The sequence below is a fragment of the Argentina silus genome (genome assembly GCF_951799395.1).
Source record: "Argentina silus genome assembly, chromosome: 7".
Lineage (NCBI taxonomy): Eukaryota > Metazoa > Chordata > Actinopteri > Argentiniformes > Argentinidae > Argentina > Argentina silus.
In genome coordinates this window covers 12,545,226-12,572,341 of record NC_139661.1, presented here as the reverse complement: position 1 = coordinate 12,572,341, position 27,116 = coordinate 12,545,226, and the positions used below count along the sequence as shown (strand labels likewise).

Sequence of the window (27,116 nt, the reverse complement as noted above, 5' to 3'; positions counted from 1 at the left end):
CTCATTAGGAACTGGACCCCAGGGATGGACCTCCTTCCCCCTCTCCTCCCCCCTTCATACACATGCACCCTGCTCTTTCTCTCCTCTGCACGGACCACTTGAGAAAGTGTGGATCTGATGATTTTGAGAAGCCAATTAGGCCGTAACATGTAGAGGGAGGTTGGGGATGTATAGGCAGGTTTCAGTTTCTACTGACGCGGGATGCTAATGCTAGGCTCCTAGCATAGTGGTCGGGGTCAGGGAGGATGCTAATATGTAATAAACTTTATTTCTATAGTAAAACACAACACATTAAAAAGAATAAGGGCAGCATCAGTTAAAGGCTAGCCTATAAAAAATAGTTTTAAGAAGAAATTTACAAGAAAATACCGATTTTGCTAGCCTAATATCCTCATCCTAATGCTAGGCTCCAAGCACAGTGGTTGGGGCAGGAAGGCTAACAGTCATTAGCCCTCACTGAATGTAAATAAGATGATGCAACTTCAGATATAACACGTTAATCTCTTATCCTAGATATAAGACGTGTGTTTGATACCATTCCTCATTCCGTTCCTTTACAATGAGCCCGTCCTCCGATTTCTACTTCCACTAGCCTCCCCTGGCATCAATGAGTGGGACATCCAGAAATAGAAGGATGCAGTCTATTTCAATCAAATTAGTGGAAGATAGAAAACGGCTTGAATAGTGTTCAAACTGAGGGAAGCAAACATGATTGAAGTAAGGTTTAATACATTGCACCCTCAGCCATAATATTATTATTTTTCCATATCCTAATATCATTGGCCCTTATTCACCAAGCATCCAAGTGACTCCGCCCCAGACTGTGCAGCCCTGACGCGCATGATATACGTCAGAAAGAGGAGGGACTTGTCTGTGTGGACTCCGCCTACAACCGGATGTAGATCCACGCGTGTTCAGTAAAAGAATCTGTTGAGTTGAAACTGTAGCCTGTTCATATCAATGCGATAACTTCACACTGTCAGGACTCACTGGTGCTTAGTACAAAATCTGTGGACGAGGAGGGGGGGATATGCCTGTGTCTCCAGCTAACTGTCAACGACGTTGTTATTAGCTGTCAGTCTGGTTAGCTAGCTGGCTAACAGGTTAGCCTTCTGATCGAACACACGTGTCGACCGTGTACTCTGCTTGTTGTTGCCAAGGTAACGTATTAGCCATCATTCTAGCTTTTGCCAATCTACTGAAACATGCTCGTGTTACTAAATTCACATTACATTTGTCTAGCCAGTAATATGTTTCGACGTGTGTGTGTGTGTGTGTGTGTGTGTGTGTGTGTGTGTGTGTGTGTGTGTGTGTGTGTGTGTGTGTGTGTGTGTGTGTGTGTGTGTGTGTGTGTGTGTGTGTGTGTTGCAGGGGTATTTCTATACCATCAGTCACCATGGCAGAAGACACATTGATGTTGAATGTCTTGTCAGACTCCACACCATCGTTCCTCTCCAAGAAGGTACTCCAGAGACCCACGGCCCGGGAGAAGTGGGCGCTGGTGGGTAGACTATCCGTCCGTCCATCCATCCATCCATCCATCTTACAGTGTCTCTCTGAGGGTCGTTTATCAGTGGGACTGAAAACCTCTGAGTGTCTCTGTTCACTGACATACTATCTAGCAGGGGAGACTGGTGGAGGTAGAAATCGGAGGACGGGCTCATTATAATGCACAGAACGGAACGAGGAATGGTATTAAACACCTTCTCATTTTGTTCCATGCATTACAATGAGTCCGTCCTCCGATTTCTACCTCTGCCAGCCTCCCCTGCTGTCCAGGGGTGTGTGTGTTTGTTCAGGGGTGTGTGTGTGTGTGTTCATTTATGTACAGAAAAAATCACAGAGAAGCGCTGTGAAACGACCAGCTTCCTCTGGGGCACAGGAAGAGGAGGAGCCTGTACATAAACAGAGCAGGCGTGAGCATGCTGCCCTGCAGCCTTCTGGGAAGGAGGAGGACCTCCCTCCATCTCGTCCTCCTAAAAGCCCCGTCAGTATGCCTTCTAAGGCTGCAGCTAAATGTCAGTCTCCAGAAAAGCCATCTAAACCTCAGACCCAGGGCGAGCTCCGGGCCCCTCCTAAAGCCCAGGCCCAGACCAAGGTGCCTCTGAGGAGTAAACATGTGGAACAGAAGAGAGAGCAGAGGTCCTTCGCCAAGGAGAGGAAAGGAGAGCAGAACGGAGAGGAGAGGCTGTTCGTCAAGACCTCGTCTCTCTTCAGGAACAACCCTGATATCCCTGAGCTCCTCAGGTCAGTCCTCCTCGCCTGGCTCTATGTACCAGGGGAGGCTGCTGGAGGTAGACATTGGAGGATGGGCTCATTGTAATGCATGGAACAGACTGAGGAATGGTATCAAACATGACACCATTCCTTATTCCATTCCATACATTACAATGAGCCTCGTCCTCCGATTTCTACCTCCACCAGCCTCTTCCTCAGATATATATGGTATCCATATCTGGTCCCCATAGACGTCTTCTGCTGTATACAACCGATGGTGAGGGGTAGAGGGTGTGTTGTGTGTCTCTGCTGGGCTCAGCTCAGCTCACCTCACACAAACACACACACACACTCACTCGCTCTGCGTGGCTGAGTGAGTGATTCTGCCCCCTCCTCCTCTCTGTCTCAGGCCGGCTGTGACTCAGCTGAAGGAGAAGGTCTTCACCTCCACCTCCTTCTCTGAGCTGGACCTCCACCCCCACCTGGTGAGTCTGACCCCAACCCTAACCCCCACCTGGTGAGTCTGACCCCAACCCTAACCCCCACCTGGTGAGTCTGACCCCAACCCTAACCCCCACCTGGTGAGTCTGACCCCAACCCTAACCCTCACCTGGTGAGTCTGACCCTAATCCTAACCCCCACCTGGTGAGTCTGACCCTAACATAACCCTAACCGTAACCCCCACCTGGTGAGTCTGACCCTAATCCTAAAACCCACCTGGTGAGTCTGACCCTAACCGTAACCCCCACCTGGTGAGTCTGACCCTAACATAACCCTAACCGTAACCCCCACCTGGTGAGTCTGACCCTAATCCTAAAACCCACCTGGTGAGTCTGACCCTAACCGTAACCCCCACCTGGTGAGTCTGACCCTAACATAACCCTAACCGTAACCCCCACCTGGTGAGTCTGACCCTAACCCTAACCCCCACCTGGTGATTGTGGCCCTCGGGGTTGGAGCCAAGGTCGTCTCTGTATGCTGCTGAGCTGAAGCCTCGCCCAGGCTGTGTGTACCTCTAGGTGGATGTGCTGACTGTTGATTGGTTGATTCACCAGGTGGCCACGCTCAAAGTGCTGAACGTGACCAGCATGACCAGGTAAAGAGTGACATCATCAGAAAGGCCCCTCCTCTTTCCATCATGTGATCAACTGTTTATTATTGTTTTGAAATAAAACATAAAAAGATAAACAAGAAAACTATTAATACTTCTCTCCCTCCCTCACCCCCCCCCCCCCTCCCAGTGTACAGCAGCAGACCATCCCAGTTCTCCTCTCTGGTCAGGATGCTGTGGTTCGCTCTCAGACAGGCTCTGGTATGACCCCCACCACCACCACCAACCGTCCCAGCTCCTCACCGTCTCCTTTGATGTCTCTCTGCATGTCTGACATCCCATAATACTGTGGTCCCAGCAGAACCTCATTAGCATACATGTTGTTTAGGGAACAGATAATGATGTTCTCTTCTGATGGTCGTACACACATAGTCAACTCTGTCTGGGCCAGAACCCTGTGTGAACCCCTCTCTGATGGGTTCTGTTGTGTTCTGTTCCTTCCGGAACGTCCAGGTAAAACCTTGGCCTACGGGATTCCTCTGGTCCAGTCCCTTCAAGCTGTTGAGCCCAAAATCCAGGCAAGTTCACTGCTGATTGTACCATGAACAACATACTGTAGGGAGAGAGGCTTTTGAACAGTCATGTGATCTATCCAACATGCATACAGAGCTGTAACTCTGTGTGTGTGTGTGTGTGTGTGTGTGTGTGTGTGTGTGTGTGTGTGTGTGTGTGTGTGTGTGTGTGTGTGTCTCCACCATCTTGTTTCTACAGAGAGGAGACGGTCCATTTGCTCTCATCGTGGTCCCCACCAGAGAGGTATGTGGTCCTTCTATTCTGTCTCTTCTCTCTCTTCCTCTCCTCTTCTCTCTGTTTTCCTCTCTGTCCTCCTGCAGTACTGCAGTATGGCTGGGAGGTGGACCTTTAACCTACACCACTGGACCTCTTGTCATTTAGTTTCCTGTCTGTCTGTTCTTCCTCAGCTGGCTCAGCAGAGCTTCCAGATCATCCAGAAACTTCTGAAGGTATGTCTGTCTGTCTGTCTGTCTGTCTGTCTGTCTGTCTGTCTGTCTGTCTGTCTGTCTGCCTGTCTGCCTAGCTAACCTAATTCCCTCTCCTCTCTCCTCTCTCCTCCTCCTCTCTCCTCTCCCCAGCCATTCAACTGGGTGGTCCCTGGGGTGTTGATGGGGGGAGAGAAGAGGAAGGCAGAGAAGGCCAGGTCAGTCTGCGTCTGTTTGAGAGAAATGTTGTTATTGATGTCACTAATGTCTGTTTATTACAACCTGATTAGACTCAACAGTTAAAGGTATCAATGAGCCAGCGTTAAAATTGTGTGTGTGTGTGTGTGTGTGTGTGTGTGTGTTGTCCAGGTTACGTAAGGGCATAAACATCCTGATAGGGACCCCGGGGCGTCTGGTGGACCACATCAAAAACACTCTGAGCATTGCCTTCAGCGCTGTCCGCTGGCTCATACTGGACGAGGCTGACAGGTACACACACATACACACACACAAACATACACTCTCATGCTCTCACTCTCACACATACACACTCACACACGCTTACTAACGCTTACACACACACACTCACATGCACATACGCACATGCACACATTGTGAGATGTGTTTCAAAGATGGTTTGGAATCCAACCCAGATGTCTTTAATGTCTCATGGTTTATATGTGTGTCTGTGTCTGTGTGTTCTGCAGGACTCTAGACCTGGGCTTTGAGAAGGATCTGACTGTGATCCTGAACACTCTGAACGCAACTGGACCTCCCAGACAGAACGTCCTGCTGTCTGCCACGCTCTCTGACGGTACCTAACTGTGTGCGTGTGCGTGTGCGTGTGTGTGTGACAATGTATCCTCGATTATTTGTATGACCTTTGTTATATTTTGGGTTCTTTGATGTAATGCTTTACTGTGAACCCAAATGAAGTATTTGTGTCTGTGTGTGTGCGTGCGTCAGGTCTGTCCCGTCTGGCTGCTGTGTGTATGAAGGACCCCGTCAGCATCCAGGTGGCTGACAACACTGTGACATCACAGGCCAGCTGTGACATCACAGGGCCGACCCCTGACCCCACGGCCCAGGGCCAATCAGAGGGCTTTGCTGTGCCGGAGAGGCTGCAGCAGCACATGGTGGTGATCCCCAGCAAGCTGAGGCTGGTCTGTCTGGCCGCCTTCATTCTCGACAAGTGCCAGGTAGGGACAGCCCTGACACGCACACACAAACACACAACCAACCAACAGCATGCTAACACACCATCTGACACAAGTCAATCCATAACATGGTAATGATTAATTAATGAGTAAATTTATTTTACTGCGTGTGCGTATGTGTGTGTGTGTGTCAGTATGAGCAGGGTAACCAGCTGATGGTGTTTGTGTCCAGCTGTGAGGCCGTGGAATTTCTCCTGACTGTCTTCAAAGCCGTACTCTGTGGGCCAGCAGCCAATCAGAAGACTCCGCTCAGCTTCCTCTGTCTCCACGGCAACATGAAGCAGGAGGTCAGAGCCTCAGCTGCATCTCAATCCCTAAACACTAGACACAAGCCCCTGAAATGAAGATGATGATGTGATTGTATCCCACAGGAGCGGACAGAGGTGTTCCAGGAGTTCTCCCAGTCCAAGTCTGGGATCCTGCTGTGCACAGTGAGTCTGACCAGCTTAACCAGTTAGAAGGGTTACTGGTTCGATAGAAGGTTAGTCTTACTAGTTAGATAGAAGGTTAGTCCCCCCATCTGCCCTGCCATGGCAGGGTGGCACACAACGGTGGCAGCAGAACCACCCCTGGTAGCCCCTGCTGTGCCCAGGCCAACACACAGCTTCCCATGTCCCTGTCCCTGACCCTGTCCCTGACCCCTGTGCCTGACCCTGTCCCCCCTGGCCCTGTCCCTGAACCCTGTCTCCCCTGTCGCTGACCCTGGCCCTGTCACCAGAAGGCCTGGAGCTCTGAGGAGCCTCTCCCTCCCTCCCTCCCTCCCTCCCTCCAGACACAGCTATATGTCTGTTGGAGTGTTGGTGTGTGAGGGCACCAGTGTCCCTGGCCACCGGCAGGTCCCTGGTCCTGATGTTGATCTAGGTCTCTGTGTGTCCCTGTTCAGGACGTCGCGGCCCGGGGTCTCCACCTGCCTCACGTCACCTGGATCATACAGGTAAGACCTGGTCATGTGACCTGGATTCAAGCATAGGGTTAGGGTTATGTTGGGGATGTTGTGATGCAGAGTAGAATGCAATACACAGTTACTGTTTGTCTGAAGATGGAAAATTAAAAAGTGTATGTGTGTGCGTGTGCGTGTGTGTGTAGTACAACCCCCCCACCACGGCAGCAGAGTATGTGCACCGCGTGGGCCGGACAGCTCGTATCGGAGAAGGAGGAAGCAGCCTCCTCTTCCTCACCCCCGCCGAGACCGCCTACGTCAGCACCCTGGCCAATCACAACATCAGGTCTGTCAAACCCCGCCCCTTAGCAGCCCTCATTATCGGCTGATTGATGATTGGCTGATTCGCTGTCAGCAGTAATGATGACATCATGTGTGTCTCCTGTGCTCCAGCCTATCAGAGATGAAGATGCAGACCCTCCTGGCCCCGCTGATGATGGACGACAGGTTCAAAGGTCGCGGGCGCTGGCATGGCAAGGTGAGGCACAACCAACGAGCCAGTCAATGTATCGTTGTTGTTGTTGTTGTTGTAGTTATAGTTAGTTATTGTTTCTCAGCCTTTTGGGTAACAGTTCCCAATGTGGGGTCCCCTTATTTCAAATTATGAACATTATTTCAAACTGGCCTCTATGATTAGAGTAAGACACACACGTTTCTGTCCTATGAAGACGTTGTCTGTGTTTTGGGGTTTGAATCAAACCAATAGGAGCGTCTTTTAGGTGATTTTTTTTTTTTTTTTAAGTTGTTGAGGACGTGATTGATGTTAAGTTGTCACAGGAAGTGATTGATGTTTATTTGGGGTCTGGGGAACGCGGCTGTAGGGACACCAGGGGTGGCGCCACAATCACATGGTCACACCTGGGAGTCAAGAGGGGTTCCCTCTTAATGTGTGTGTGTGTGTGTGTGTGTGTGTGTGTGTGTGTGTAAGGATGTGGAGCAACAAGTGAGGGAGAGGGCGACCGTCCTCCAGACAGAATTTGAGAACTTCGTCCACGCCAATGAGGAGTCTGTCCAGGCTGCCAAGAAAGGTGTGTTCATATACATACATATACACCCACACCCACACACTCTGTAGACTCATGTCATATATAGACACTGTATAGACAATCCTATGTATACAGATGAATGAAAGGTGTGATCAGACCAGTGATGTCATAGAGACATATACAGTGATGTCATAGAGACATACAGTGCCCTGTGTAAGTCGGGAAACCAACATATACACAAATACCATCAAATCAAAGATGACTATCTCTACTTTATCTTATAGTAATAGTTTGATTTTAGAGCCAAAAGAAGAAAAAAATGTCCCATTACTTATGCAGGGTGGGTGTGCGTGTGCGTGCGTATACTCATATCCTATATTGAGTGAAAGGTGTGTCTAAGTGACCAAGCTGCACACAGCTGAAATCTTCTCTCTCAATAATATTATGAATGATAATGATGATCACCTGTCTTGTCTGTCTGTCTGCAGCGCTGCAGTCCTTCCTGCGTGCGTACACCACCTACCCCTCCAGCCTCAAGCATATCTTCCACATCCGCAGCCTCCACCTGGGCCACGCTGCCAAGAGCTTTGGCCTGCGGGATGCCCCTGCTGGGGGCGGGGCCATGGGAGGCACAGGGGCAAGGGGAGGAGCCAGGGGAGGGGCCATGGGGAGGGGCCAGGTCAAAGGCAAAGAGCAGAGGTGAGTGTGGTAATGTCAGGGTTGGTGTTAGCCTTGTAGATGAGAACACCAGGCCACAGCTGTGATCATCCTCAACCTCCAGCTGTCAGACCTTGTCATGTGTCAAATCACCTGATGTCTGCTCTGGGTAGAGGGTAACTCCAGTATAGCGTTGTTGTTGTGATAGCCCCTCTGTAGACTGACCTTCCCTGTCGGTGTGTGTGTGGGGGGGGGTGTTAGTCACCAGGGACCCCCGAGGGCGTGTCTGTTGGCGTTGCTAGGCGCCTGTTTGACTCTTGACTCTGCCTCCTCTCTCGACTACATAGTGATTAGTGGTCATCTGAGACACACACACACACACACCCACCCATCCTTCTGTGTGCTTTATATTCTACTGCTTCAGTTACATGGAAACGACAGTCCAGATATGGATCCATGTCTACGTTGTGTCCTCTCCTCTCCAGTGTCACCTTTCTCTCTCCCGCTCCCTCGTCCCTCCCTCTTCTATGTGAGCTGTATGGGAGGACATGAAAGCTGCAGTGTAGCGTAGCCACTTGAGAGAGATGTCTCCTGCACTTAGCCGCCACACCTGTTAGCCTGTTAGCCTGCGTGTGGTTTGATAGATTTAACCGTTTGAAGACCACAGCGTCTCTCTTCAGTCACACCTTCTCTCTGTCACATCACCGTGTCTCTCTGACTACATACACTCACCGGCCACTTCATTAGGTACACCTGTTCAACTGCACGTTAACGCAAATATCTAATCAGCCAATCACATGGCAGCAACTCAATGTATTTAGGCATGTAGACATGGTCAAGACGACCTGCTGAAGTTCAAACCGAGCATCAGAATGGGGAAGAAAGGTGATTTAAGTGACTTTGAACGTGGCATGTTTGTTGGTGCCAGACGGGCTGGTCTGAGTATTTCAGAAACTGCTGATCTACTGGGATTTTCACGCACAACCATCTCTAGGGTTTACAGAGAATGGTCCGAAAAAGAGAAAATATCCAGTGAACGGCAGTTCTCTGGGCGAAAATGCCTTGTTGATGTCAGAGGAGAATGGCCAGACTGGTTCGAGATGATAGAAAGGCAACAGTAACTCAAATAACCACACGTTACAACCAAGGTATGCAGAAGACCATCTCTGAACGCAGACTACGTTGAACCTTGAAGCAGATGGGCTACAGCAGCAGAAGACCACACCGGGTGCCACTCCTGTCAGCTAAGAACAGGAAACTGAGACTACAATTCGCACGGGCTCACCAAAATTGGACAATAGAAGTTTGGAAAAACGTTGCCTGGTCTGATGAGTCTCGATTTCTGCTGCAACATTCAGATGGTAGGGTCAGAATTTGGCAACCTGAAAGCATGGATCCATCCTGCCTTGTATCAACGGTTCAGGCTGGTGGTTGTGGTGTAATGGTGTGGGGGATATTTTCTTGGCACACTTTGGGCCCCTTAGTACCAAGTGAGCATCGTTTAAATGCCACAGCCTACCTGAGTATTGTTGCTGACCATGTCCATCCCTTTATGACCACAGTGTACCCATCTTCTGATGGCTACTTCCAGCAGGACAACGCGCCATGTCACAAAGCTCACATCATCTCAAACTGGTTTCTTGAACATGACAATGAGTTCACTGTACTCCAATGGCCTCCACAGTCACCAGATCTCAATCCAATAGAGCACTTTGGGATGTGGTGGAACGGGAGATTCGCATCATGGATTTACAGCCGACAAATCTGCAGCAACTGCGTGATGCTATCATGTCAATATGTACCAAAATCTCTGAGGAATATTTCCAGCACCTTGTTGAATCTATGCCACAAAGAATTAAGGCAGTTCTGAAGGCAAAAGGGGGTCCAACCCGGTACTAGCAAGATGTACCTGATAAAGTGGCCGGTGAGTGTCACACGTGTACTAACAGACACACCTGTGATCCTTGTGTGTTGAATAATAATTCCTATTATTCTGTTTTTGGGGGAGAGGGACATGTCAGCTCTGTGATGATCACATGGTTTCTCTGCCTAGGATGGACTAGAACTAGGATGGGGCTAGGACTAGGATGGAGAAAGATGGGGCTAGGACTAGGATGGAGAAAGATGGGGCTAGGACTAGGATGGAGAAAGATGGGGCTAGGACTAAGATGGGGGAAACATCTCTTCTACTATATATATTCTGTTTTTCTTTCTGGTTAATGAGAGCTGAACTGGGTTTAATGGTGGTCTGGGGTCATCATGGTTCCCTAACACACCCACTGCTGCAGTCCCCCATTCTCTCTCTCTGTCTGTCTCTCATTCCCTCTCTGTGTGAAGTGTGTTATCTTCGTGGTAAGCTGAGACTTCATTCCAGGTGTCTGTGGTCCCGGCCGGACATGTCCAGACAGGCTCTCTCTAATGGCATGGAGCAACAACAACAAACATACACACACACACACCTGACACCCACACTCACACACCTGAAACACATACACACACATGCACAAACACACACACACCTGACACACACACACACACACACACCTGACACATACACACAAAAACACACCCACACGCACACACCTGAAACACATGCACACACACACACACTACACAGACACACACGCACACACCTGAAACACATGCACACACACACACACACACACACACACACACACACACCACACACACCCGCTGTGTAAACCCTAGCTAGACTTCACACAGCTGAAGGTGTTAAATATACATGGAGAGCAACACCTTCCATTGTTTATGTTGGTGTGTTGGGTGAGGCTGAGAGCAGGGGTGTCCCTGCCATCTCAACCTGTACAGAGCTGTGCTTATCCAGGCCTCTGTCCTCTTATGATGAAGACATGGCAAACAACCCTGTCCTCAACCCTCACCCCACATACCTCAGTCAACCAGTCAGGCTGCAGGTGCAGGTAGTGTCCAGTAGGGGTCCCTGTGGAGCGTGGTGGAGCAGCAGATCAATACTACTGTGTTCCTCTGTCTCCTCTGGGGCAATTGATGTCAGATGATCTGGCCTGGGGGGTCCGTGGTGAGCTAAATGTTCCCCCCGGGGGGTGTCCTGCCCTGGAGCGGGGGGGCCCATAGCTGCAGGAGTTATTGATTAGTTAAAGACGGGCTGGTCTGACATGGTCCCCCGCTGAGGAGGCTGTCCGGGACGGGGACGCTCTGCTAGGCCTCCACTACATGCTGGGGGAGGCCAGGGGAGGCTGACATCGGAGGATGGGCTCATCACACATGTTTGATACCATTCCTCCTTCTATACCGTGCATTAAAATAGTAAAATAGCCTGTCCTCTGATTTCTACCTCCACCAGCCTCCCCTGCTACACACAGCGCCATTCTGACTGGCTCACCCCGGGACTCTCTCTCTCTCTTTTCTCCTCTCCTCTTTCTCTCTCTCTCCTAATAGAGAATAGCTATGTTTTTTTTTGTCACAGATAACTTTTCTCCAGCACTGTGACTGCCGATGTCACTTGTCCTTATGGAAGGTTTTACTGATCATGACTGTTGTATAGTTGCTTCACTTACGGAGACAAATGTACTGATTGTAAGTCGCTTTGGATAAAAGTGTCTAAATTACTTAAATGTTAAATGTCTATCGTCCTGCCTGAGACCTCCAGATGAGAACCGTGTGTTTGTCTCTCAGCTGTTGAGGGAGTGTCTAATATCACCTTCTCCTCTCCTCCCCTCCACTCCTCCCCTCCCCTTCTCCTCTCTCCCCCTCTCCTCCTCCCCTCCCTTCTCCTCCCCTCCCCTCCAGACCTAAGAAGCCAAGCACCAAGGAGAGAGTGGCCAGTCTCATGTTCTCAGAGTACGCCAGCGGGATGGAGGGAGGAGACTCTGCTTCCATGAAGAAGAGGAAGAAGAAGAGGAATGCCCAGAAGATGGTGGAGGAGGACAACATGGAGTAGTCAGGGAGGAGGCTAGCCCCCAGATCCTAGTTCCTTGCCCCCAGATCCTAGTCCCCAGTCCCCGGTCCCTAGCCAATAGTCCCTAACCCCTAGTCCCTTACCCCCTAAGCCCTAGTCTCTACCCCCTAGCCCTTACCCCCCAGTTCCTAACCCCTAGCCCCTACATTTCCTGATCAGCTCTCACAGATCTGAAAGGATGTGATAGGTGTAGGCAACATCTTGACAACTCCACTCAACCCTATGATTAGTTACATATCTGCCCACCCATTTCCTCTGCATGGTGAAGGGCATCCAGACGTGTGGAAGGGTCTAGGCAGGTTGTTTTGGTTGTGTAGGACAGGTGTGAGACGCCCCTCACCTGTCATCAGCTCCCCTGGCTGCTGGCTCTGGAACAGTTACGTCCTCAATCTTAGGTCGTTTGTGTGTTTTATAACAAGGTGTGGTGATCCAGGCATGACTCTAGCGTCATGTAGACCCTGGCAGGGTCATGACAGGACTGCTTGTTGTTCTCCAGACCGTCTGAAGCTGCAGTGTGAAAGACAGGAGTTGATAGAGACAGAATTCAACCGAGAATGAACCGGTTCAATATGGAAATAAATTTGTTTGTATCAGATTGTCATGTTGAATGGCAAGATGTGTCATGGAAAGAAATGACAGGAGTATACTGAAAATGCTATGAATGAATATGAAATGTTTCTGAGTGTCAGAAATCAATATAGCAATGTATATTATGACCTAAAAAAATTTCTGAAACTGTTATTTTTCCTGTGAAAAATAAACTTTTCATATGTTTTTACATTAGGTGTCTAATTTTGTCCTGACTAATAGTGAACATTTGGGATATGCTAAAGAAATCATGTATTCTCCATAGGCTCTAGGTCTCTTTCCGTTGGCTGTCGATATACTGAGATATTTGTCTCTTAATATAGGAGATGCAGCTGACAATGTCGTTTAGTCAAAGTTGTTAGTCAGGTGAGACGAATTAGCCTGATGACGTATTCATTTCGAACGCAGGTGAACCGGTAATATTTCTGTTATGTGACTTCTCACCAAAACCCATTATTCTGTTGTGTGATTGTTATGGGCCGTTTAACAAGTCTGGTTGGCTTGAATTTGGCGAAGCCGCGGCAAGGAGACTCTCAGACCGGGGCTGGAGGCTCGGAGGGGCCGAGGGAGGGTCTCCTGCGTCCCGCTGACCAGCTGTCGGTCTCCTCTCCCCGGTATCAGCCCGGGCTCCCGGTAAGCAGCTGGCGGGGCCCGTTGGCCCGAGACACCCGCCGCAGCACTTAAGAGATTGGAGATGATCACCGGCATCATCGTCTGCGATTCCATGGTAATCGCTCACTTTAAAATACATAAATATTTGATCGACTAATTGTTCGGCTAATCTATGATTGACAATTAATGTCAGCTGTTGAGACGCCGGTCGCGTGCAGCTGGCGACTGTTTGCTTCTGCGGTTCACGTGATTTGGCGGTAGGTTACCAGGGTGACTGAATATGTCAATTCTCTGTTGTTGTTTTCGTTAAAAATGTAGATGAACGGTAATTTTGTCAACCTTGACGTGGAATAAACATAAACGTTTACAATTTGATTATTATCTGTGATTATAGACGATTCTGTGACATTGGCCTATGAAACTACTGACATAAAGGCCCATCTGACATTATGGCTGATTCGGAAAAAATACTTATGCAATTTTGGGCTACCTTGTTTTTAGTTTAAATCGTTAAAAAATGTACGTCTACTTTATTCGTTGATTAACTGTTTTACTAGATACGTGAACAAAGAGGCTGTGTTTAATGGGAAGTTTATGTGCAGTAGATTTATAGGCCTAAATCGTGTTTATGTGGAAGTGGATCTAATTGAATACGGTTGTCCAAAGACGTGCGTGGTTTCGCTTTCCAGTTTCTCATGGTCAGTGTTTTTAACTCTCTGAAATGGAAAATATAATATTTTTTTCATTGTTGATAATCTGAAATATCAACGATTTTTTAACAACGTGAAATATTCGCTTTGTCAGTCTCTATTAGGCCTTATTTTTCCATAAAATTGGAATGACCAACTAATTATGTCATATCTTTTTTGATACCATTGTCATGTATTTATGATAATTTCTATAATTGCCACTAATCCCCGGTGAGGCCGGTGTCTCTAGACCTGATCCCGCTGTACAAGTGGTCTTCTGGACTCCACCGCTGTGTCGCGTCTCTCAATCTGCCTGAAAACCGACAGAGTTTTTGTAAGAAATTTATTTGTACATTTAGAAAATGTAAATATATTCACTTAATGCAACCCCATGTTTAGGCTTCAACTGAAGGAGGGAAACATGGAATGGTGAACCTTGAAACACGAGAACCACGGAACACGTCTCAGAACACCACAACGTCACACTGGCAGTTATTTATGACATTATCAGATCCGTTAATTATGACAACATTATCAGATCCGATAATTATGACAACATTATCAGATATCTTTGTGCAAAAACAAGGGCCCATTTTCACCGTCATATCCTAAGTGATAAAGAATTCTGGATTTTTTTTGGTATCCACGATCATTTCACAGCCTAGATGACCACGATATTTGCTAATAATGGAGAGGCTATGTAAATATTGCTATAACTATAACGTTGACGTCAATACTCTCATATTATTTTGGTTTTGTTCGTTTGCCAGAGAATAAGTCTTATAAACTGTGCTGCCGGAGAGAGATTGGCAACAGCATGATCTCAATAACTCTAGAAATTAAAACCTGTTCTGTAATAAAACATGTTCAATAACAACACATATAAATACATAGATGCTGAAACTGCCTTTCAGACAAAAGTCACTTTAAAGTCCGTTGAAAGTTATTTGCTGTTTGATCAATTGAGCTGTTTGTCCGTGAGTAGCTCTGCTGAGTCCGTTCTCTCACCCCGGTGGTCGGGTCCATTCACCGGGTTATGCTCGTGTCTTCTAACCGAGACTGTGCTCGTGTCCTTTCACCGTGGCTGTGTGCGGGGCAGCCCCCCGGACAGAGAGCCCACCGGCGGCTCCGCGCCTCCCTGCAGGCCGTGGAGGAGGATCCGCGGGACGAGCGGCCGCTGGATGGGCGGCGGCACGGAGGGTGCTCGGTACAGATACAGGCCCGGCCCGGGGTCCAGGCTCGACACCAGACCCTGGGAGTAGAAGTACGGCGACGGGAACATTCTCTGGAGGGCGGAATAGTTCCCCGCCTCGGCCAGAAGCTCCAGCCCCACCGCCGTCTGCCGTTTCCACTTGGTTCTGAAGCGAAATAGAGGAAATTCGGATTAAAACACTGATAAATAAACATTCCACCAAGACAACCATGTGTGGATTTACACCATGCGAGCAGGTTGTTAAGATAACATTTCCAGCAGCATTAAACCTCCAAAAGCCTTATTGTTTATCGAATAAACACTCACATGGACACATAAAAAAATATGTCAAATCGTCTCACAGCTGACACCCATTTAATGGTTAAATAATTAATATTTATAGCAATTGTGTAATTACAGCATGGCGGCTGAATTATTGATACAGCATGCAGTAATTTATTATTCATGCGTAAATGTGTTGTGCGTAATTTCTCCACAATGATACGGGACTTTAGACTCCGCCAGATCTATCTGCCCTGAAATCACATAAAGAGTTAGTGAACGAGCTGCAGACTGGGAGATAGTCTGAGGGTCTGGTATGACTGTTTATAGTGATGATGTGATATTGATTTGAGTGCTTCGTGATGGTGATATTAGTGTTAAGTGATAGTGATCATAATACTGATATTATTGATAATGTGATATTGATTTGAGTGTTTCGTGATGGTGATATTAGTGTTAAGTGATAGTGATCATAATACTGATATTGTTGCTAATGTGATATTGATTTGAGTGTTTAGTGTTAGTGATCATAATAGTGATGTTATTAATAGTGTGTTAGTGATGTTATTAATAGTGTGTTAGTGATGTTATTAATAGTGAGTTAGTGATGTTATTAATAGTGTGTTAGTGATATTAATAGTGAGTTAGTGATGTTAGTGATATTAATATTATTGATGTATACGGTTAGTGGGTTTGTGTTGGTGATATTAATAGTGTGTTATTGACAGAGTGTTAGTGATATTATTAATGGTTTTATCCATGATATCGGTGTTGGGCCGCACCTCCGGTTCTGGTACCAGGTCTTGACCTGGGTGTCGCTGAGGTGGAGCGAGGCGGCCAGCTCCATCCGGTCCTGCACGCTCAGGTACTTCTGCCGCTCGAAGCTGCGCTCGAGTTGGGCCAGCTGGTGGTCGGAGAAGGCCGTGCGAGCCTTCCGGGGCTTCTTCAACCGGGACGAGGGACTGTCCCCGCTGCTCAAGATGTCCCGGTCCCTCCCTGGAATAGAAGAGGAGACAGTTTAACATCAACCTAGAGAGAGAGAGAGAGAGCTTAGAGAGAGGGTTTAGAGAGAGATTGTTGCCTCTAATTACCGTGTTTTAGGAGAGATCTTTAATGATAACAGAAGTTGTATCCACGGTTACTGCACATACTGGCCTGTGTGACGCGAAGCGGGAAAGCTGAGGTTTCTGTGGGCTGATCTCGCTCTCCGGGAGCACAATAATCCGGTTAATTGACCCACAAGGGACGGAGAGCGCTCGAGCAGCACCGAGGCGACTTCGTGGGACCATGGATAAGTCGGAGATAAAGAGCTGCTCGAGACCTCCGCGCTAAAACCAGATTATCAGAGGACACATTACCGCCAGTCCCGGAGAAACTTGGCTGTGTCGGTAACGGATAACGGCGACCCGGACAGTCACAGTCTGCCAACCAGCCACGCAGTCAGAGAACCAGTCACCCAGACGCCGTTAGCCCGCTAGTTAAAGACTCTATAAAGGAGGGGAGCGTTTAGATTTTATTTTATTTTTTTATTTTTTGGGGGGGTGGGAGAGTTCTAAACAAATTGTGAGTTGATCACACAATAAGAACAGCCTTCATATTTAAGGCTACTTAACTTTACTGATCCCATATGGCAGGAAAAACATTGCTGAAATACATGGGTGTTTACAACAATAAAATGCATTAAACACGTAATAAAATACACACGGATAGATTAATTAACTGTACATATAATTATTATTATTATTAGTAGTAGTAGTAATAATAATGATAATAATAATAATAATTATTATTGTTGTTGTTGTCATCTTCATCATCATCATTACTATTGGCTACTATTTATGTATCGTCATTATGAATGCTATAACTAGTGTCTCTGAACAATTAAGAAATTCATAATTTATTGTTCTCGCTCAAAATATGTGTCGATAGTGAATAATGCTAACAGTTTTTTTTAACAGTTTTGATTGCATGAGTGTATAGCCTATATTCTTTAACAATTATATGTTCGTTTTCGTACGTTTTAAAGCCTCTTAATAACAATAGTTTTTTCCCCTCAAGGTGCCAAAATGCATCATGATTTTGGATATAAATAAATGCCCCCAAAACACTACTTTTTTATTCCCATTCAATATGATGCTTTCGTGGCTTATGAATACATATGGAATTTAGTTTATTGTACAACATTACTGCGAAGCCCTCTCGAATATTCCCTCAGCCATAAGACATTAGATATATTCCGAATACGACATTTCTATTAAAATAATTAAACTAATAACGCATAGTCAGTCAATGTATACAGTGTATAATTAGGATATTATTATTATTAGGCTACTACAATAATAAATCTTACCCTTGTACTCGTTGTCCGAGGAGGAGTTGCTGTGGATGTAGTCTTCTGATAGTTTGGACTCGAAAGTCTCTCTCTCCTCCGGTTGGCCGTTATTTAAATACGGGGCGCAGGCGGCGAGCGGCTTACAGTCAGCGAGGATGTCTCTGATCAGGAACGAGGAGGTGATGGTAGCGCGTGGCAGGACCGGAGGCCCGTGCTGCCCGGAGGAGTCTAGGCCGAACCCGTGTCTCCGCCGCGGGGAGGCCGGGGAGGAGCAGCCGCTGTCCGGGTCCGACCTCGGGCTGAGATCCAGGAGGGAGCCGCTCTCTCCCACGGAGCTGTCCCGGGTCAATGTGAGACTGGCCGGTCGGTGAGACAACAGTGAGTCGATCCCAAAGCTCTGCCCGGCGGAGGACAGCTGCACCTCCATGGTCGGTAGAGGATACTCACGCGGTAACTCGGTAGTTTAGTTGTTTTAAACAAACATTTGCTTCTTTGTCTGAGTAAACTCAACGGGTTTCAAGCGGTTGTCCGGTTAGAAAATCCCAAAACAACTTTGATCGGGCGATAAAGTTTTATCCACTTGAGAAAATGAGGCTTACCGAATTCAATTCAATTTCAGAGTTTTAAGTCGAATTCATATTTCCCCCAAAAAATATTTCGAAAACGACACTGTAACGATGTAAACATATCCCCGGTAGTCCAGTGATGTTTCACTGTTTTATGAAGCAGAAGTCATCCTCAACTGGTCAGGCGCGTGGGCTCATTTCAGCACCACGGACAGTCCCCGCATGCAGACCCGGAAACACCGAAACGGTATCCCTTGTGCAGGTGACAGGTAGGACGGTGCCGTGGCCCCGTGCAGACAGAAAACTCCCGGTAGCGACCCTGAAGACTCAAACACAGCTGTCTGCCGTTAACCGGACGACGGTTTTAAACGTGTCCCTGACGGTTGTCCTCGAGGCTCGGCGCCCATTGGCCAGGCGACGTTTTTGGGTGATGACTGGCTCGTGTGAGCGGGGGAGGAGGAGGGGGGGGAGGAGGAGGAGGAGGGGGTGGGGGGAGGAGTAGGGGGGGGGGATACGACCGTTTCCACCACCGCTTTATCTCCCGTCTCATTACTGTAAATATGAGAGTCATAATTTATGAGGCCGCGGGCCCAGATCATCTCCATACGGATATCTCTCACCCCGGCTCTCCTTTGCCTCCACCGGCGTCGGTAATGAGGTTGGAGGCGGGCAGACTCTGTTCTCCTCGGAGAGAGAGATTTACCCTTTACCGTAATCTCAGTGACGTTGTGACTATGTTTATGACTATACTCGCTATCTGAAGGTTTGATTTAAGCATCAGAACACAGTGACAGCGGATGGTTGCACGGCTCCTATGGATTTATACAGCTTCACACGAGCTGTGTACATTAGTTTGACTTGTATATACAATTGTTTATTACGAATACAACGAACAACGGTGTGTTGTGACTCCTGGAAGAGCCAATCAGAACCGGAGCAGCCCTCAGATGTCACATAAAGCTAATAACTCATCACAAAGTAGCGATTTTGGTGTAATTTATTGACACATAAAGCTACTAATAATAACTCATAACAAAAGTTGTGATTTTGGTGTCATTTATCGAAAACAAACAAGTGTTTACTTCACATATTTACTCTTTATTTCTACCAAAACAAAATGTCCACAGCAGATAATAGATGATCGTATTTTTCTACTTGGTGACAGTAAGATGTACATGATATAACAGTGAAACAGGACCTGGAGGACCCCAGAGCTCTACGACTATGTTAGAACCCTGCAGAACCCAGCCGGACCTGGAGGCTGCTTCTGGTTCTGACACCAGCAGACATAGAACTCTCTTAACACTCCAAACTCCATCAGTAAAATGTGTACAGTTCCATGATAATGATGTCATCAGTGATAAGAATGTTGACAGAACATTACCTCCCTGCTCTCTACGCCAACACTCTGCTGTAGGCCTATAGACGTGACTATGGTGTGTGTGTGTGTGTGTGTGTGTGTGTGTGTGTGTGTGTGTGTGTGTGTGTGTGTGTCTGGCCCCTAGTGTGTGTGTGTGCGTCCTCCCTAGCCCAGGGTGTAGGGTCCCTGTCCCTGCGCTCCCCTGCGGCCCACAGAGTCAGACAGGTGGGCGCTGATCGCCTGCTGCCTGGCCTGGGGGTCTCGGAAGGTGCTCAGGGCTGGACCCACCTGGAGTGGGAGTGGGAAGGCAGGGGGGAGGAGAGTGTCAGTGATGATGATCAGGGCTGTATTACAGACAGACAGAGACAGACAGACAGACAGACAGACAGATAGAGAGAGAGACAGGAGAGGAGAGGATCCTGCAATGTTGACTTATAGTCCTGATGTGTAAGTAAACATTCAGAGTGAAGGACAGGATGAGTTTCCTCTGGGTCTACCTGCTCCTCCCTGCCTCCCCCTGCCCCTCCTGCCTCCCCCCTGCCCCTCCTGCCCCCCCCCCCCCCCCAGGCTGAGTGGAACAGACTGTTCTGTCATAAAACAACGGAACGTCTCACGGCCGAAGTAACGTTGATCTGGAGTAAGAGTTGGATCTCAGTCGCATCAGCCGTCACGCGTGTGTGAGGGAACAGTCGTTTCTCATGTTTTTAACGTGTTGCCAAACGGCAGGACGCTTCAAACACGCAGAGCCGTCTCTCCCTATCCCGCCACACGCCAGAGAGAGAGAGAGAGGGGGGGGGGGTGGGGGGGGTGGAACGGAATCTCGCCGCTCTGTCATTTCATTTGTTTATTTAAATATGAACGTGTTCTCTGCGTTCTCTGGTGTTCGGGAGGGAGGGAGGTGTGGATCCGTCTTATTGGAACAGGGAAAGGAAAACAAGGATTCAACAAAAGGCAGAACGAGAGAGGGAAGTAAAAGAAAGATGACAAAAACACAAACAAACAAATGATGAACAGATGAAAGGAGGGATGTACTGGAGGAGTCAGGGATGCAGATGTGGAAGCGGGAGCCTTCAGAAACGCTACTTGACAGAAAATAATGAGGCATCGCTAAATCTTTTATAAGGTTAACATTCGCCTTTCACCGCCAGCTGTCAGCCAAGAAAGACGTTAGCTCGCTAGCAGCTAGCGGCAGCGTTAGCATCAGCAGCTCATTAGAGCTGACAGGCGGGCGGACGGCAGCCCTGCACCCCGGCCCAGTGAGGGGTGTGTGTGTGTGTGTGTGTGTGTGTGTGTGTGTGTGTGTGTGTGTGTATGTATGTATGTATGTATGTATGTGTGAGAGGCAGCGTGTGTGAGAGAGGCAGCGTGCGCGTGCGTGTTTGAGGCAATGGTGTGCGTGCGTGTGTGTGCATGTGCGTGCGTGCGTGTGTGTGTGTGTGTGTGTGTGTCTGAGGCAGCGTGTGTGTGTGTGTGTGTCTGAGGCAGCGTGTGTGTGTGTGTGTGTCTGAGGCAGCGTGTGTGTGTGCGTGCATGTGTGTGTGTGTGTTCAGATGTAAACCTCCCCCAGGCATGCCTCTCTGTCTGTCCTCCTCTATTTCAGTAGAAGACATCCTGAGCTGTGCTGCTGCCACGATAACCATCTCCTCTCCTCCTCCTCCTCCCCCTGTTTCTCTCCTCCTCCTCTTCCTCTCCTCCTCCTCACCTCTTCCTCCCTCTCCTCCCCACTCCCTTTTTTTCTTTCTTTTTCATTATCTTCAGTTGTGGTTAGGGTCAGGGTTAGGATCAGGCTTAGGGCCAGGGTTAAGTCAGGGTCAGGGTTAGGGTCAGGATTATGGTTAGGGTTAGGGTTAGGTCAGGTTTAGGGTTAGAGTCAGGATAAGGGTCAAGTTTAAGGTTAGGTTAGGGTCTCCTACCTGTTGGAAGCGGGGGAGTTTCCACAGGGGTGTGGTCTCAGGTAGGGGCTGGCTCCTCCTCAGCAAGGTGGTCCGTGTGTCCTGGATACGACCTAGCTTAGGCTGGAGGGACAGACAGACAGACAGGCAGGCAGACAGACAGACAGACAGACAGACAGACAGACAAACAGGCAGAAACAATACTGATTCATATCCCTCTACCAGTCCTTCTCCTCTCTCCTCTCCTCTACCCCACCTCCCTTCCCCCACTCCTCTCACCTGGTCTCTCCCTAAGGGCCCCCCCTCCTTCTCCCCCTCCTCCTCTCTTCCACTCCCCCTCCTCCTCCTCTCCTCCTCCTCCTCCCCTCCCCCCTCCTCCTCCTCTCCTCCTCTCACCTGGTTCATCTGTGTCTCCCTCAGGTGTGTCTCCTTGGCCTGCTGCTGGTCCAGCCAGCGCTGAGCGTACTTATACTCCAGCAGCTCTGAGATGGGCGTGGAGGGCCTGGGGGAGGAGCACAGGACACTGATACAGGTGTGTGTGTGTGTGTGTGTGAGAGAGAGAGAGTGAATGTGTGTGCGTTTGTGTGTATGTGTGTGTGAGAGAGGGAGTGTGTGTGTGTGTGTGTGTGTGTGTGTGCGTGTGCGCTGCCGTTCACAGAAGGCTGACATTCAGCTCTCTGGTGCTGCCGTTCACTAGCATGATTCAGAACATTACATATGTATGACTCTCTAAACGACTTAACGCTTACTGACCATCAACATTCAAAACAACCACAAAGGAAGAAGCAACACCGTCAAAATCTGGATTTGACTTCCTACTGACTGTGTTTTCAGAAGTGAACTTTCTCATCAGAAGCCATTACAGGGGAGATGGAGGAGGTGACAGAATGGCGTCTTAACCCTCTCTCTCTGAGGAGGATCTCTCCTGTTCTGTGTGCTGTGACATCTTCAAGGATCCGGTCCTCCATTGTAGCCACAGCTTCTGTAGAACCTGTCTGCAGGAATTCTGGAAACAGAAAAACACTCAGGAATGTCCAATGTGCAGGAGAAAATCATCCATGGACCCACCTTGTAACCTGGCTTTAAATAACCTGTGTGAGGCTTTCTTAAAGGAGAGCAGTCGCAGGGTCTGAGGTGCTCTGCAGTCTGCGCAGTGAGAAACTCAAGCTCTTCTGTCTGGAGGATAAACAGCCCATCTGTTGGGTGTCAGACTTCAAAACAACATAAGAAACATGATTGTTGCCCAGTAGATGAAGCTGCACTGGATCATAAGAGTGAACTCCAGAGTACACTGAAACCCTTAGAGGAAAAGCTGGAGGCCTTTCAAAAGGGTAAACTGACTTGTGATGAAACAGCTAAACATATTGAGAGCCAGGCCCAGCATACAGAGAGGCAGATGAAGGAGGAGTTTGAGAAGCTTCACCAGTTTCTACGAGATGAAGAGAGAGTCAGGATCACTGCACTGAGGGAGGAAGAGGAGCAGAAGAGTCTTATGATGAAGAGGAAGATTGAGGGTCTGAGCAGAGAGATATCATTTTCAGACACAATCAGAGCCATGGAGGAGGAGCTACAAGCTGATGACATCTCATTCCTGCTGAACATCAAGGCCTCCATGGACAGAGCCCAGAGCACACTGCCAGATCCAGAGAAGGTTTCAGGAGCGCTGATAGACGTGGCAAAGCACCTGGGCAACCTGCAGTTCAGAGTCTGGGAGAAGATGCTGGGAATAGTTTAATACACTCCTGTGATTCTGGACTCCAACACTGTCTACCCAGAACTCATCCTGTCTGAGGATCTGACCAGTGTGAGACTCAGTGAAGAGGCACAGCAGCTTCCTGACAACCCAGAGAGGTTGATGTTGTGGTCCTGGGCTCTGAGGACTTTGACTCAGTGACATACAGCTGGGACGGGGAGTACAGACTATGTCCTGGCAGACAGGAAGAGTAGCTCAAGCTTTTGACGTGGATCCTGAAGTGTTTGGTTTTCTAGTAGGGAGTTTAAAACATGTGTCCCAGGTGGTCTACTCACTCCCCTCACAGTGGGACAGAACCCCCAGGGGGTCAGAGTGCAGCTGGACTGGGACAGAGGAAAGCTGTCATTCTCTGACCCTGACACTAACACACACCTACACACACTTTCACTGAGAAAGTATTTCCACATATCAGGAATTATTGTAAATTTCATCCTCTGAGGGTGTTACCAGTGAAGGTGTCTGTATCCGTGGTTACTCCCTCTGTCTGAATCAATGATGAACTAACAACTAACTAATTACAGTATGTACTTAGACCTTTGTATTCCTCTGAAACATAGACAATCAAAGATCAATAACCTTTACTAATGTCCATAAAGCCAGTCAGCAATATTTCAAGAAATATATATATATAAAGATTAATATATGCTTTGATTATGCTGTACAACTTACCTTATCATAACCAAAACAACAAGGACAGGTGGAAATTATTTGTCATCACTTTTTTATTCTGTCAGTTTGTATAACTGATGTTTGTGTCCCAATAAAGATGGACTTTTTGATTTAAAGAAAACAACAATGATTCAATAGCAACAGATAAACGTGTTAATCTGAATCACAGATTTAGATCAAAGGTCAGTTGAATATGAACAAATAAATATAAACTTCAATAGTCTAACCAGACTATCCATGTGTGTTGGTGTTTAATAGAGGAATTAACAATCCTGTCATAGTCAGGAACAAGAGGAATTAACAATCCTGTCATAGTCAGGAACAAGAGGAATTAACAATCCTGTCATAGTCAGGAACAAGAGGAATTAACAATCTTGTCATAGTCAGGAACAAGAGGAATTAACAATCTTGTCATAGTCAGGAACAAGAGGAATTAACAATCCTGTCATAGTCAGGAACAAGAGGAATTAACAACCCTGTCATAGTCAGGAACAAGAGCATCACATCCAGACAGAAACCACCAAGTCTCATTCTGTCTGTTGACATGGACCCCCTGGCCAGTCACCATGGTGATATCAGTACATATACTAGACATGGCCAGTCACCATGGTGTGTGTGTGTGTGTGTGTGTGTGTGTGTTTATATATACAGTATGTCAGATGCATTGGGGAAGGCAGGGGTATTGTACTAGTAGGATACTAACTCATGCTCATTAGAGTTCACCCATGGTTGGGAAGCAGTGTTTGATGGGTAGGGCACAGGGCCAAACTAGTCCCGAGGGAAACATGATCTCATATGTTATTGAGAGAAACCTGCCCCGGCCAGAGAGTGGAGGGAGAGAGGGATGAGAGCAGAGAGGAGGGAGAGGGAGAGAGAGATGAGAGGAGAGAAACCTGCCCCAGACAGAGAGAGAGAGTGCACAGCTCTTCACTGAGTGGAACCAAATAAATGCTGGCACCGATTTATGTTGCTATGGTTGTGATTCATGTTGCTATGGTTGTGATTCATGTTGCTACGGTTGTGATTTCATTATTTCAATGGGATCTCTGTCTTTATGTCTATAAATAACATCTTCTTAACATCCCCACTGTCTCCCCTGAGACACGCGTGGAAGCTTTGGTACGCTCCACACAGCTTGTTCAGTCAGTGTGTGTGTGTGTGCGTACGTGCGTGCGTGCGTGTGTGTGTGTGTGCGTGCACATTGATTCATTAAGCTGTGATTTGGGCTGTCCAGCTCATATTAGAGACTCCAGCTGTTTCCAGATCTGTGTGTGTCACAGCAACCTGTCTCTTCTCTGCCTGCTCTCAGCTCAGAGGGACGGTGCAGAAAACTAAGCGTAATCCACAGCTTTGTCAAACACCCTCAGGGCCGGTCTCCTGGACCTAGACTACGTTTCCTGGACCTAGATTAAGTCTAGTCCTAGGCGGTGGAGGAAGGTGGAGATTCTTAATCTGTGTCCAGTAAATGGTCCCTAGGTGATAACACAGCAAACTTGCAGCTTAACTAAATGCTGTTCCCCACTGCAACCTAAGGTATGTTCTACTGCAACCAGAGGTATGTTCTACTGCAACCTGAGGTATGTTCTACTGCAACTGTTGAGATGCTCTGATCCAATCAGAGACCCAGACTGATGCAGCATTGATGTCACTCACCGTGTGGAGATGCCGAAGGTGGTGTCGGAGGGCAGGCGAGGGGGCAGGCGGGGGGGCAGGGGGACCCGGGGGGCGGCCTTGGGGGGGTCCTGGGAGGCTCGATACTGGTAGTGCTCCTTGGCCGTGACCAGGCCAGACTTCACGCCCTCGCGGTTCAACGCCACAAAGTCCTTCTTTGCCCTGTGGGGACGAGGCCTGCTGCTGCTGGGCACAGAGTGGGTACGCCAGGTGGACAGGGCTGGTGGGGGAGGGGTTGGGGTGGGGTATTAGCAGCTTGAAGTGCACATTTTCAGCTTTAATTCAAGGGTTAACAAAAATATATGAAACGTTTAGGAATTGCAACCATTTTTATACACAGTCCCCTATTTTCAGTGGCTCAAATGTAATTGGACAAATTAACATAATCATAAATAAAATGTTCATTTTTAATACTTTGTTGAGAATCCTTTGCAGGCAATGACTGCCTGAAGTCTGGAACCCATGGACATCACCAAATGCTGGGTTTTCTCCTTTGTGATGCTTTGCCAGGCCTTTACTGCAGCTGTCTTCAGTTGTTGTTTGTTCGTGGGTCTTTCTGCCTTTAGTTTTGTCTTCAGCAAGTGAAATGCATGCTCAATCAGGTTGAGATCAGGTGATTGACTTCCATCATTGCAGAATATTCCACTTCTTTGCCTTAAAAAACTCCTGGGGTGCTTTCGCAGTATGTTTTGGGTCATTATCCATCTGTACTGTGAAGCGTTGTCCAATCAACTTTGCTGAATTTGGCTGAATCTGAGCAGACAGTATATCCCTAAACACTTCAGAATTTATCCGGCTGCTTCTGTCTTCTGTCACATCATCACTAGTAATAAACACTAGTGACCCAGTGCCATTGGAAGCCATACATGCCCATGCCATCACACTGCCTCCATTGTGTTTTATAGATGATGTGGTTCGGACCATGAGCAGTTCCAAGCCTTCTCCATACTTTTTTTCTTCCCATCATGCTGGTACAGGTTGATCTTAGTTTCATCTGTCCAAAGAATGTTGTTCCAGAACTTGGCTAGATGTTGTGAAGGGGTTTTTCTTTACCGTGTCAAGGATCCTGCGATCATCCACCACTGTTGTTTTCCGTGGACAGACCTTTTTGTGTTGCCAAGCTCACCAGTGCGTTCTTTTTCTCTCAGAATGTATCAAACTGTTTCTCTCAGAATGTATCAAACTGATTTGGCCACTCCTAATGTTGCCGCTTTTTTTGCAGCGTAAGGATGGCCTGTTTCACTTGCATTGAGAGCTCCTTTGACCGCATGTTGTGCGTTCACAGCAACAGCTTCCAAATGCAAATGCCACACTTGGAATCAACTCAGACCTTTTCCCTGCTTAATTGATAAATAAATAACAAAGGAATAGCCCACACCTGTCCATGAAACTGCTTTTGAGTCAATTGTCCAATTACTTTTGGTCCCTTGAAAAAGAGGTGGCTACATATTAAAGAGCTGTAATTCCTAAACCCTTGGATGTGAATACC

At 47.9% G+C, this 27,116-nt stretch overlaps 3 protein-coding genes and 1 pseudogene across 4 annotated transcripts in view; 2 read left to right on the top strand and 2 right to left on the bottom strand.

The window, feature by feature from the left end:
• Positions 1-908: 908 nt before the first annotated feature.
• On the top strand, positions 909-12,799 carry ddx31 (DEAD (Asp-Glu-Ala-Asp) box polypeptide 31). The gene is made up of 21 exons (XM_083673209.1): positions 909-1,160; positions 1,372-1,501; positions 1,832-2,247; positions 2,627-2,702; positions 3,273-3,313; positions 3,459-3,529; positions 3,782-3,846; positions 4,040-4,084; positions 4,249-4,290; positions 4,420-4,484; positions 4,636-4,755; positions 4,974-5,080; positions 5,233-5,465; positions 5,618-5,770; positions 5,855-5,914; positions 6,367-6,417; positions 6,570-6,709; positions 6,817-6,901; positions 7,352-7,451; positions 7,898-8,108; positions 11,853-12,799. The coding sequence occupies exons 2-21, from the start codon at positions 1,397-1,399 to the stop codon at positions 12,001-12,003; spliced, it is 2,337 nt and encodes a 778-aa protein (XP_083529335.1). The 5' UTR covers positions 909-1,160; positions 1,372-1,396; the 3' UTR covers positions 12,004-12,799.
• Positions 12,800-14,985: 2,186 nt separating this feature from the next.
• Positions 14,986-18,143, bottom strand: barhl1a (BarH-like homeobox 1a; the record flags this gene model as incomplete). The annotated part of the gene is made up of 3 exons (XM_083672730.1): positions 14,986-15,268; positions 16,167-16,380; positions 17,735-18,143. 3 exons carry the CDS (start codon positions 18,141-18,143, stop codon positions 14,986-14,988), a joined length of 906 nt encoding a protein of 301 aa, XP_083528856.1.
• A 1,298-nt stretch (positions 18,144-19,441) lies between these two features.
• Positions 19,442-27,116, bottom strand: part of cfap77 (cilia and flagella associated protein 77) — a 20,790-nt gene continuing 13,115 nt past the window's right edge. Inside the window, exons 3-6 of the mRNA XM_083672733.1 lie at positions 25,610-25,847; positions 21,931-22,036; positions 21,556-21,657; positions 19,442-19,930 (exon numbers count right to left, since the gene is read on the bottom strand). Coding sequence (XP_083528859.1) covers positions 19,808-19,930; positions 21,556-21,657; positions 21,931-22,036; positions 25,610-25,847 — 569 coding nt within the window. The 3' untranslated portion in view covers positions 19,442-19,807. The remainder of the gene's footprint in view (positions 19,931-21,555; positions 21,658-21,930; positions 22,037-25,609; positions 25,848-27,116) is intronic.
• On the top strand, positions 22,593-23,775 carry LOC310806927 (E3 ubiquitin-protein ligase TRIM35-like; annotated as a pseudogene). Its single transcript has one exon. The product of its transcript is annotated as an E3 ubiquitin-protein ligase TRIM35-like (transcript).